At 41.3% G+C, this 12,922-nt stretch overlaps 1 protein-coding gene across 3 annotated transcripts in view; it reads right to left on the bottom strand.

The window, feature by feature from the left end:
* plcl2 (phospholipase C like 2) overlaps positions 1 to 12,922 on the bottom strand; it is a 46,493-nt gene that overhangs the window by 16,359 nt on the left and 17,212 nt on the right. For all 3 annotated transcript variants that reach the window (XR_013933089.1, XM_080427114.1, XM_080427113.1), the window contains exons 3-4: positions 6,901 to 9,384; positions 3,840 to 4,043 (exon numbers count right to left, since the gene is read on the bottom strand). Coding sequence is in view for 2 of the 3 variants with exons in the window: in XM_080427114.1 (XP_080283240.1) it covers positions 3,840 to 4,043; positions 6,901 to 9,384 (2,688 nt within the window). In the remaining variant the exon portion in view is untranslated. The remainder of the gene's footprint in view (positions 1 to 3,839; positions 4,044 to 6,900; positions 9,385 to 12,922) is intronic.

Below are 12,922 nucleotides of genomic sequence, written 5' to 3' on the forward strand. Positions count from 1 at the left end.
GTTGACAGTTGGTGCTGAATGTTGCCTAGAACTGCCACTAATAAGGGGGTCAGGGATGTGATCAGGGACATGCAGAGGGACAAGCAGAGGTAACAGGGAAACCCATAATCCTTTTCTAAATCCTATTTAGAAATGAATAGGAGGCACAGTATGTGTTGAAATCAACAGGAGTGAAGAAGAAAAGAAAATCACCTTAGATGTGAAGTTGTTAGTTAAGGATGGGATTAGGAATAGCACAGGATATTCATTGTATACTCTGTATACAGTTAATTTCTAAAGGCTTTTCAAAACACCTTTACGATTTGATAGGGAGCATGAATGTAGTTTCACAAGTGAGCCGACACTGCATGTTATGCTAAGCAGCAGTCATGACTAGTGTGTGTGGTTGTTTGTGGCAGTCCACAGCTGCAGTAGCAGCGCTCAGAGCTGCCACGCACACTGTGATTACTTCCCTAATGGGTGAAGAAATTACTGTCTTTGTGGCAGACTCAGCATCTCAGGGAGGTATTTAAAAGGCACATACTGAGGTAAAAGGGGTGGTGCTGTGCTGCCTTCGTACACTAAATACTAGCTAACGTAATTGATGTATTTAGTATACTGACATCTAAATAGGTTACAAATGAAATGTTTATTTCACAAATGAATTTATCTTGCCAATACAATTGAGCATTAAATTAAACAATACGATTATGCTTCAGGCAGACTGATGCTCAGGTTACTGGAATTGTATTAAGAAATTGCTGCAATTCAATATCAAACCAAAAAATAACTTCGCAACAAAATGCGTACCCTGTCCTTTTTGTCATTTTGGTTGGAAAAGCAAAGGCCAATAATCTTGGGAGTCTGTCCATTCTTAATTCTTCTCTATAGACAATGCCATTTTATATGAATTATGCAGACATTGGACATTATTCTATAAGAGTGCATTGTTGGCTCTTTTCAATATTTTGTGTTTGTTTGTGGGTAAATGGTTAAGGCACTGAGTCCATTCTTGCCAATTAGGATGACAAAGGCTGGTTACTCCCAAAGGGTGTATTCCAACACAATGCTTCAGTCTTCCTCCCTCCTGTCCTTCAAGGCGCCTCTTGATTTATAGTTCCCTTGTTCCAAAACACTTAAGCCCACACTCTTAATTTAGGTTAGATTAGATTTTGCTTTCCTCCGACTCAAATTTCCAGACAAACCTTTTACTAGGGACAATTACATAAACTTCCATTTGAAATGATGCATTGAGCAGAGGAAGTTTCACCTTAAAATCTGTCCACATCTTTCAAGGCTCATTCCATTTTCAACCTTTAATTATTTAATAAGAGTCCTTTCAGATAAAGTGTACCCATTACAACAACTCCAAAGCATTGTAGTCTGGCTAGAATGTTAATCCCAGCTACAAATCACAGACTACTTCTTTAACTCATCCCTTACAATGCCCTCCTCTGGGAAGTTCACTGGAAATTGGAGTAGACCAACATAAATTTTGTAAAATGGAACAACGTGTGTTGCCTACTATCTGTGGTCCTTTTGTAAGACCACTTAAAAATAAATTATAAATAGAAATTAAAAGTGCTTCAAATAAATTACTTTTAATGTGACACTAATGGTCTAGGATGCTGTCTTCGCCCTTTTGATATTTTACCATATCAGCCTCACATTTTACAACTTAGGCATTTAGCAGATGCTCTTATCCAGAGTGACTATTAAAGTGCAAGATCAGAGTTAGTGGCATGATGCCTAATCAACAAATGATGCAGTAAAATGGTGCACGAGGTAAATGGTTATATTTTTTGTGAAAATATGTGTTAAATAGCTCTATATTCTGAATATAGTAGTATAGTATGTCATATATAGTAATCATTACCATAGTGTTTGTTCAGTAAGGGGTCTCGCTCTGCCTCTCCAGCTTTTTAGCAAAACAGACAATCTGTTTTCAGGTCAGGATACTAATTTTATCCAATCAGGAGAGAGAACTCATACATGAGACAGGATAAACAAGTGAAATTGGAAGTGATGACACAAAAAAGTGAGCAAACAAAATCTTTACTGGAACACTACAACATTGAAGCTGTGCATGTGGTCTCCCAGGGTTCTATACATGGTTCGTTTCTTTTTCCCTCTTCATCAGATATCTTAGCCGAAAAACAAAATGGAGACGCAATTGCAAGCTTGTATATCGGCTATTTTTGCTGAGTGTTTCAACCAAGAATAGGGACGCTAAAGTTCATGTGGTTACTGTCAGTACTGTTGCTTTAAGATTCATCAAGTAAGCCAGCCATGTGGCCTATAGGGCAGGAGCCTATCTCCTGTTTCTGTAGCGTGAGTCAGCTTGATGTGCAAGTACACCCCCTGGACATGACGCCAGTATGTGGCAGGGATTTAGCCCTAATGCAACCCTTGATGCTGAGTGCCAAGCAGGGAGGCATTGGGTCCCATTTTTAGAGTCTTTGGTATGACCCGGCCGGGGTCTTTGCTAGGATTTGATGATGTCAATTGGAGGGCGATGCCGAGTAGGTAACAACGGGTTACGCAGTGACGTCTAACTTGTTGATCTGTTCTTTTTGACACGCAAAACCCTACCTAGTATAAAGAGCCAAGAGACTAAATCCTTACAGCGAATACAGTGAATGCACACGTGAGGTAATCCAATTCCTCTAAATTATTTTAACCGTGGTTGCCAGGCAATTCAACTGCTCAGCTTTTCTACTCATGCTGAAAAATATCCACACAAACAACAATTTTGTTGTGTTTAATGTGTTACAGACTGTGCCGCTGTGTGTGCTTGAATTCTTTTCTGGAACAATATCAGATTTATGAGATTGACCAGACGGTCACTAAACTAAGCTTGTGAGCCAGGAGGGAGAAGAGTCTAGGATCGTTGGCCAGGGTGTCATAGTGAAGGGAGGGACAGACTTCTTATTTCGTATTGGCTGAATTGAGTGTGCGGTGTGGGAAGGGGTGGGTCATCATCCTGAAGGTAAGGGGGTACCATGGACTTGATTGCATTGTAGGTCATCACAGTGCCTTTAATTAGGCAGCAACTGGAAGTCAGTGAAGTGAACACAGAAGGGGGATGTGGAAATTTAGGAGGATTTAAGACCAGTCGTGCCACTGCGTTCTGGATCAGTTGTAGGGGTTTGAGGGAGCATGCCGGGATCAGTCGTAGGGCTTTTAGGGTGCATGCCGAAGAAAGGTGTTCCGCTTTCGTTGTATTTTGTGCATGATGCAAAAACAGATGGTGTCAAACACAAATGCCAAAGTTTGAATGTCTGCAATCACTGATTAGCCTAAAGTTGAAACAATTAGATCAAATGACATGAACTCTAATCCATAATCACACAATCAAAGTGGCTCTGTGCTTGCTCCAAATTGTCACAGGATTATGCAGGGGTTTTAGTCCACTGAAACAAAGTATAATGCGTTTACAACAACATGCTGAGAATCCGTACAAGTGCACAGGATGTGCTGACAGTAATGGCTTGGTCAGTGGCATGTTGCATAACTTCAATCCATTGTCAACAACATTGATTGTACTACTTAACACAGCGGTTATATAACCCTCCCTCCACACATTTCAGTACACCCAAAAACCCATTGATTGATACACACCCCAAAACATGTTGTTGTATTAATAAATTATGTTTTTGTATGAAGGTGTGCAGTAATTTAATTTAATAGGGATTAGAATTAGCATTGACTGAATAGTGTTAAGCAAATATGACAGAATATATAGAAGTTGACAGTACAATTTATCTAAGACGTATAATGTCCCACTATTCTTTCAGCAGTGGTGAGTGACTCTGTCAAAGAACAATGCTTTCAGCAGATCCATACTGACATCTACTCACCATGTCATAGGTGGTGATGACCTTCTTGAGGACCTCCGCCGGTGGCGCCTGGGGTTCTAAGGTAGGGTACTGGTCTTTGAGGTTGAATAACAGAAGGGGGTTGTTGTCGGTTCCAATCAGCCGAGGGGAAAGGGCCAGAATGCACTGTTTCAGGTTAGCCACAGCAGACAGGCCACAGAGCTCTTTGAACGGAACTATGGCGTTCTGCAGACAAAGAAGGAAAGGGAACATTTGGTAATGGGTTAGCACATGTAAAAAAAAATAAAGAATGACAAATATATTGAAAATATCAATGAATAGTGATATAATAAGTAGAACTAGATTAAAGCAATTCATGATTTGTCCGACAACATTGTCATACTGTCCTGATTACAATGTAATATAATAGTTTGCTTTATTTTGTTTATATTAGACGCAAATACCGAATAGCTTTTTCACCTCTCTCTCTTACAAGACACTATGAAACATCCACACAATGATATTGTGAGTTTATGTTAGAAGATGTTGGCCTATTAGAAACAATAGTAGCAGCTCACCCAAACCCGAAGCTTAGGGGAAAAAAAATCATATTGAAATTATACAGCCCTTTAAAAAGATAGAGGGAATGGCAAATGGTGGAACAAATCAATGTGTATAATGTGTGCTTTGCGTTCAACTTATAGTTTTTTACTAATAGTATGTGCTAATGCTAAAACAAATGAGACCAAACGTCACTTAAATTCTTCAAACTTTCAACACCATGCTCATCCTGTTTAGAGGTGTGAGTCATAGAAGCTATCAGGAAGTGGTGGAGAGAACACTTGTGTTCTCACACTGTGAGAAGTTTCATTTGAACCCATTAACACTCATTCCCTGCCTAGAACGACTAAAACGACTTCTGTCCCATAAGCCCTGTCTGCCTCGAACGACTAAAACGACTTTAACATTTTTGACCCAAAGACCAAGGAGATATGATTTTTCGAAGATCTAGACTCCCATCCACTTCCTTGTTAACTTAAAACTTAAAAATTCTGTATCTCGGCTCCTGAGTACTTTTTTTTTTCAATGAAAAAATCTCTGGCAGTGGGCAAACGCAAAAAGTTCTGGCAGTGAATGAGTTAAGACCAGGAACGCATCTGTGTCATTTTTAGATTTCTTTGGCTATTCAAAAATAGCGCTACAAGCTTGTAGATCTGCTTTTTTTTATTTTTTATCTTTGCTTCTGGAGGTCCCTGGAACAAAATATTTGACAAATGTTCGCTTAAAAATATATATATATTCAAAGATTTGCACACATTTTCACGATTTTTCAAAAATAGCAGATCTACAAGCTCATAGAGTGGCACTCGGTGCCGCGCTATGAGCTTGTATATGTGCTATTTTTGAATAGCCAAAGAAATATAAAAATGACGTGCGTTCCCGGTCTTAAAGGAGAATTTTGGACTAAAGTTTTCTTACCTTTTCTATGACGTTATGATATCTTAGGATGAATGGTACAGTAGAACATTTTCATAACTCCACCCCTGAGCCACCACAGCTTAAAAGGTGCGCGGATAGGCCTTAGGTTAGATCACATATTTTAATAGCTTCTTTTTTTTTGAGATCTGACGTTCATAGTGACAGAACCCTGTCCCCAAAAAAAAAAAAAAAAAAAAAAAACAGAAGTCTCGCTAGACGAGATTGAAATCTCGAGATTTCAATCTCGTCTAGCGAGACTTCTGTTTTTTTTTTTTTTTTTTTTTTTGGTGTTCCGTCACTATGAACGTCAGATCTCACCATTTTTTTTTTTTTTAAAAGCTATTAAAATATGTGATCTAACCTAAGGCCTATCCACACACCTTTTAAGCTGTGGCGGCTCAGGGGTGGAGTTATGAAATTTTTCTACTGTACCATTCATCCTAAGATATCATAACGTCATAGAAAAGGTAAGAAAACTTTAGTCCAAAATTCCCCTTTAAGGCTCAAACACATTGTTCTACTAGCTACGAATGAAGCATAGACATGCAATGACCTACCCAAGACACACACAACATAACCTTCCTGTGAAAACACACAAATCTATACAACATACAGTAAACAACCAGTGGGACAAACAATGATGGAGGACGCCCCGGATGTGTGGAAGTCTCAAGGCCAGTGGCTTTGTTATCATACAATGACTGTGATGCAAACAGAGCAAGTAAAATAAATCCTAATAGACAGCATGAAATGAGCCACCACAACAGACCAACAGTGTTGTGACAGTAACTAATAGCCAGGATTTCCTTCCGAATATTGTTCAGAGCCTAAAAATATTTAGGACAAAAATGGAAGGCACACATGATGTAATTATTGTGTTCGTAAGTACGGCAGTCAAACACTCAATAAATGGAAGTGAGTAGGACCTAACCCTAAAAATCAGATGCTGTGTTCAGGTTTGTAATGCAAGTGAAATCAACAGTTTGATGTAAAATACTATGTGCATTCTTTGTGATCCTCTAGATCTACCGGTAGTTGTCCAAACTAAAAGGCAGCATTAATTTCTTCAGTTAGTTTTCCATGATATTCACAGCATGAAATATTGTGAACTACAAACAATTAGGGGCATAAGGCTATAAGTGCAGCATCACTTTGTCCTATTTAAACATTATTAAAACCTGTTACCTGGATCTCTAAATACAACCCCATCTTGCTACTAAAAACGGATTTGACCAGGCTACCTCTGAGCTTTAAGTCTCCCTGAATCTGTCTCGACTGTTATGCAACACATACGGATTAGACCAAATCTGATTAAGTCAAGCCTGGTGCCGTTACTTTTTTTGGGGCGTTTCTTTTGCTTTTTTCTCGTACCGAAAAGGAGCTTTTCCCCCCTTTCTTTTCTCTGATGCTCCACAACCTTTGTAGTAAATCCGGCTATGATCTATGCTGGACGTGGGGCTCAATTTTCTCATAATCTCTCTTTTGGGAGCAGAACATTCCCATGCTTGGAGATAGAATAACAAACAGTTCATACAGCACATTCATATTTATGTTGGACCTGTTCCTGGATGAATTGGTTTAGCCAAGAAGCATATGAGAGCAAATTTATATTTTGAGCTCTTACCTGCATGTTTTCTCTCAGGTCTGTCGCCTCCCTAAGTGGCTGCATTGCAGTCTTGAAGACATCATCCACGGCCTTTATCAACAACACTCTCATGGTGGCATATTCTCTACTTCGCTTGCCCTTTCGTACTGACAGTCCTCTTTTATGGGGCTTTCCACCTCCTCTTCGATTGGTTATGGCCACGTGAACAAACAACCAGGCATGTGGCAGAACCTCACCTGTCAGTGACTGTAGGGGTATGTGTCTGAAACCCGGCTGGAGACACTCAAACGGAATTGTATACTGGCCAATGAACTCATCACCAATGTAGTCATCGTCTAGCACCACAAAGCGCACCACGGCCAGCTCAGGGAGGTTGATTTGAAACTCAAAACTTTCATCAAACAATGGGTTGTCTCCATTTTGGTTGACCGTTTTAGTCCTTTGCTCAGCACAGTCAGCGGGAATGCCATGAATCTCCACGTAGACGTAAGGGTCTACCACGTCACCTTTGGCACCTGAGCCTTTGGGTTTGGGAAAGTTTTGTCCACTGATGATCTTGATGTGTAAGAGCTGTGGGGACACGCCCGGCACTGAATCTTTAGTATTGGCACTGAAATATGATACCTGCTCCCTCATGATTGCCGGACGCAGCACATAGCCACAGTTCCCATTTTGACGGAACCAGCCAATATTCAAATCCATCATCAGGCCAGGGGTCTGGTAGTTCATTGCCACTATCTGGCAACCACACTTCCAAAAATCTTGAGGATTCATGTTACTAGAGTCAATCCGCATCGGACTGGGGTAGACTCTGGCCAGGAATTTCTTGTTGTAGTTGACAAAGTCACCTGGGAAATCACTGGCGCAACGACTGGCAAAGACTTCATTGAAAGAGCAAAGTTCCCAGGGCTTCTGACACTGAAAAGACGTTGAAAAGTCTTTGAACTCTACTGACTTGCACAAGGTCACAAGTTCAGAGAGGTCTTTAGACAGCTGGAACTTCTTGGGTGCAATGGTCTGCTGCTCCACAGACTCGATGCTCGTCCTTTGGGACATCTCAGCCCCCTCATCTTCATCCGTCACCTCTCCTTCTGAACCAGTGCAGCTGGTGCCCAGTTTCTTGCCCTTCAACAGGATCTTCCCCTTCAGCACAGAGGGAGACGGCAGGTAGCAGTCCTCAGGTTTGGGAGCATCTAGATGGATCTTGTCCCCGAGGATCTTTTTCAGATGCTGAAACATGACTTGCTGCTGCTTTAAGGAACAGTGGTTTTCCAGACACAGTATGAGTGGGAACTCAGATGCAACAAAGGCATATTTGTTGATGATGTCAATGACACTGCGAAAGACTATCTGCGAGGTCATTGTGTGGCCAGTGTAAATGACGGGTTCATTGTCAGGTCCATCCCAAACATCTAGCTCTACACTGCGGCAGCCCATTTTCAGGGCACGGATATAGCCCGTTATATCAGATGGCCCTCTAAACTGGTCCTCGATCAGGTATGTGTTATGTGAAGCATTGATGTAATAGTGGGTCAAAGGCTGGTTCATGTCCTGGCACACCGTTTTATGTTCAGGGTCAAATATATGGCACTCTGGCGACATAAGGTAATTTGTAAACCCATCGAGGGAAAGCCAGCCTTTAAGCTGTCCCTCTTTTGAGGGCTCGTAATTCTGAATGACCTCTAAGCTAGTGTCTTCGCTAACTTGGGCCATACCCTGCTCTGCCTCCAGAAATATCATCAAGTCCTTAGTATCAAGAAATTCTTTATTGCTGGAAAATTGAACTAGAAGGAAGTAGATTTCTGGTCTGGTGCAGAGGTCATGAAAGACTTCAATGAATTCCTCCTTGGTCACGTCAGAACCTACTTTGTCTTTAGCTTTGTGAAACTCCTTGAATTTGAGCTCTATTTTAACATTTTTAAGTCCCGGGTTTAGATTTTTGACCAGCTGCACAGCAGCACATATGCTTATTTGTTTGCTGTCCTTAACATCTGCTTCATCAAACAGTTCACCAAGCCAAGAGGAACGCATGTTGTTCTGACTGCTCTCTATCATATTCAATGTGTGTTTTCCATAGGATATCAGGTACCTCAACCCTGTAACCCATATGTTGGCCACGTCTGCAGAGTTTGCCACAAGGTCCAATGACTCATAGTTCTCACTGTATATGATAGAAAAAGCACAGTCTTCTGATATCTGGTCATAGGTTCCATTGGTTCTAAAAGTGTCCGTGTTCTTCCCTGTCCGAACTTCCTTGATTGACTTGATGTCGATTTTGGCTTTTTCTGACTCCTTCTTCGAGGGCTCCCACCTCAGAGACTGCATGTCCGCATCTAGCAGAAAGTATCGGTGGTAAATGCGAGAGTTGGAACGCACTTTCTTCAGCTCTGAACCATCCACCATTGCATTAATGCAGTCACTCGCGCTGCAGATTTTCTTCTCCGTAGGCATGCTGCTGAATGACACAGTCTTCTTCCTCTCCCTACGTTGCCTGGAGCCATCCTGTAGAGGAGGAGAGAAGGCAAAGGAGTATGAATACTGAATAAAATGAATACAAAACATTACGGACGATATTGGCCTACCACAGATAATATATCAGCAGATATAGCAGCCGAATCGGAATTCGCCAAGCAGGATGAAATATGAAAAAGTCTTTATCACTTGCCTATTGAGATAATGTGTACCGATTTGCGTGATGTTTGAACAAATTTGTAGTAGTAATATTTAAAAAACGGGCCACTCCTGCAAACTTTAGATGTCAATCTTAGCCAATCAGGATGAAATATGAAAGATCTAACTAGAAGGAGTAATATAAAACAATTTGTTTTATATAAGTCGGCCTCCTGGTGTGAAATATTGGGGCAGAGGTTCTGCTCTGGCATCCAGGGAGTGTGTGTGCAGAGTTTCGCTGCGATCAAGCCAACAGTGCTGGAGATTAGCTGATATCTCTCTCACACACACACACACACACACACACACACACACACACACACACACACACACACACACACACACACACACACACACACACACACACACACACACACACACACACACACACACACACACACACACACACACACACACACACACACACACACACACACACACACACAAATAATATAACACTACAAAAAGGCATAGATATGGACGACTGCTTCAAGAAATAGACCCATCTGCTTTCATGTCTTCTTGGCAAAGGTACTGTCGATGTACTAAATATTACTGTGGGCATAAAAAACACCAGGCTGGCTGCTTGCTGATTCACTCTCTGTCCTTCTGTTAAGGGTGTTTTCTGGTGTCTGGAGACACAGTCTCCTTTTAATCCTAACCTCTCTGAGCCCAAGAGAAAGGACCATTTAACTGAAAAGAGCTCAATTAGAAACATAATTAGGCAACTTAATTGAAGTGCAAAACTCTTTGATTCTGGAGAAGCATGAACCAGTGAAAATACAATCTTGTTAAATAGAATCATCCAATGCATGAGTTACGAATATGGAGGACGAGCAGCTTGGATCCTTCAGTTCCCAGCTCTCACATCATCACCCACTTATGCCAAGATGCTTTCTGTCACACTGGTGTTTGTTGTTTTTCACACTTATACTCCGAGTTAATCATACTAGGACAGCGACCTTCGGGCGGCGGCCTATTTGAGGACACGCATGTCGAGAACGATGCAAGTCATTACATTTATACTGGCTTGCGGCACAAATGGTCCAATCAGTTCAGCCAATCGGTTAAGCCGACGGTTCGGGTTGGCCAATCAGAGAAGCCGATGGATACAATCTCCCGAACACTCCGAGAATTTCCTCTTTCTCAGACCTGCACCTTCTCAGACCTGCATGCCAAGTTACAGATATTCGAGATTCCATTCGGCTCTGCATACCTCAGGGTTATATGAGACACACGCCAGGTTTGAGACCGAACAGTCAGACGCTGTCTGAGTTATGCCAGTGACAAATGCTGTGTGACAGACAGAGATTCCATGAATTACAGTATAAAATATATATAATATAGATGGAGAGCTGTCAGTTGGTCTTCTGTAGTCAAGCCAACCTACTAAATCTGGGCAAAAGATGTATTCATATCAGTATCATCTGTATCATAATACGACTAGATATTGTCTGGGATTGTGGTGTTAAAGGCTGCATTGTTTTCGAAACTTATCAGACCGTGAAATTTTTGTGAGTTTTTCTAAGAAAAATATTGCATTTGATCCTCACATCTCACTCAGGCTGTGCCTGTGTTATATTTACATGGGAGTAGCTAATTTGTGCTACCCAGACCCCACCCCTCACCTTATCAAGCGTATTTTCCTTAATGTGTGAACGCATCTGAAACGGACATTCTCCTGTTGTATGCTACATGTGTGAACGACCAACACCAGACAATGTCCTGACCTGATTCCCCGGACATTTTCCAGTGTTCATATGTGAAGGTGGCTATAGACGACTGACGTCACAGGCTGGCCTGGTGTATGTACAGTATACATCTCACTTTATTCAGATTTTACATGCGGTTTTAAAACATCAGGAGCTCCCCTCAAAACCTTGGATATTTGTGGCCTAGTCTACCAGTTTTTTCTTACACTGTTTAGAACTGTGTAGCCTCGATCTCCAGGCTTTTATTGTTTAGTTTACCTAAAAAATAAAAGCCTGGCCCAACCATAGCCTGTACTGGGTATGAGGAAGTGTTTCATTTCCCAACCAACCAGAGTGCAGTGGGCGTCGCTCGTAATGTTGTGTTAACGGGGCGGGGGTTGACGGACAGATCGGTGAACCAATGGGATCAGGCGCAGTCTCTCGCCGGCTCTATACACCCGCCCCTCTATACACGAAATCAGGAGCGTTGGGGCAAACTAAGAACTGTGTAGCCTATTAAACCTAGTGTGTTCAGTGTAAGATGCTTTGAATAAAGACATGGGAATTAAATATACAACCTTACAAGTCATCAATATAAAAGGTTACAATTAAATCTATATTATATTGTATGCAGAACAGCATAACATCCCATACAATATAGAACAATGGGGCTGCCTGGGCTGAAATATTAATACCTTTTGTCCTTCCTGGTCCCCCCTCTGTATTTCCGGAGAACATTTACCATGCACAGTGTCATCAGCTATTGAGTTGGCTGTGTTAAACGGTATATAGATATATTCTTTTTTTAAATCATGGAATAAGAAAACATATTTCAAAATGTGTGGAATATAAAAGGTATTGAGCAGTCGGTGCACAAACTTTCAGACCAAATACAATGCATGAGACCCGAGAAAATAAAATCACATTCTTACAGAATGCGTAAGAAAAGTTTGATCATCCTCCTCAGGTAGAACTTTGTTGCAAACATGCTGTGCCATGAAGAGGATAAACACAGCAGAAACAGATGGAGAACAGACATACTGTCAAACTGGGAATGGTATCCAACCGAAAATAGCTGCTCTACAACAAGCCCTGGCAGAGATTAATTAAAAACTCCTTTCCATGGATCGACACCTTGCATCCCTGTTCACCAAAACCTTCCTCTGCGCCCAGAGTTGTTCATGTTATGGATATGAATATGATTATGTAATTATATTAAAGAAGATAGGATCATGAATATGATTATGTAATGATAGTAAAGATGAGATCATTTTAAACAGAACATGATGCTGTGACATTGTCGCACCAAGCACGGCCACAGACTTTTAAATGGGAGCCGTTTGAGCAGAGCAGACCTTAATAATAAATCAATTAAAAAGCGAGTTAGCGATAGGAAGGACTTATTCCTCTACCCCAAGATGAGGCTGGAGGGGCTTCGTCAGTCCTTTGTGCCGTTTGCCATGAGAATGTATAGCACGGCACGTAATACGTCTGCATACTTTCCCATTTATTGACAAGTGTCTCTTGTTCTGCACCAGGCAGGATTATTGTACAAGGCGTATACATCTGTATACTTTATATTTGTCGAAGGTGTATTTATTGTGATGTTGTGATGTTATTCTTCTGTACCCATTGTACGTCTTGTCCTCATCTGTAACTTGTACTGCTGTGCTGGTTCT

Source organism: Gymnoscopelus braueri, assembly GCF_963280865.1.
Source record: "Gymnoscopelus braueri genome assembly, chromosome: 4".
NCBI lineage: Eukaryota > Metazoa > Chordata > Actinopteri > Myctophiformes > Myctophidae > Gymnoscopelus > Gymnoscopelus braueri.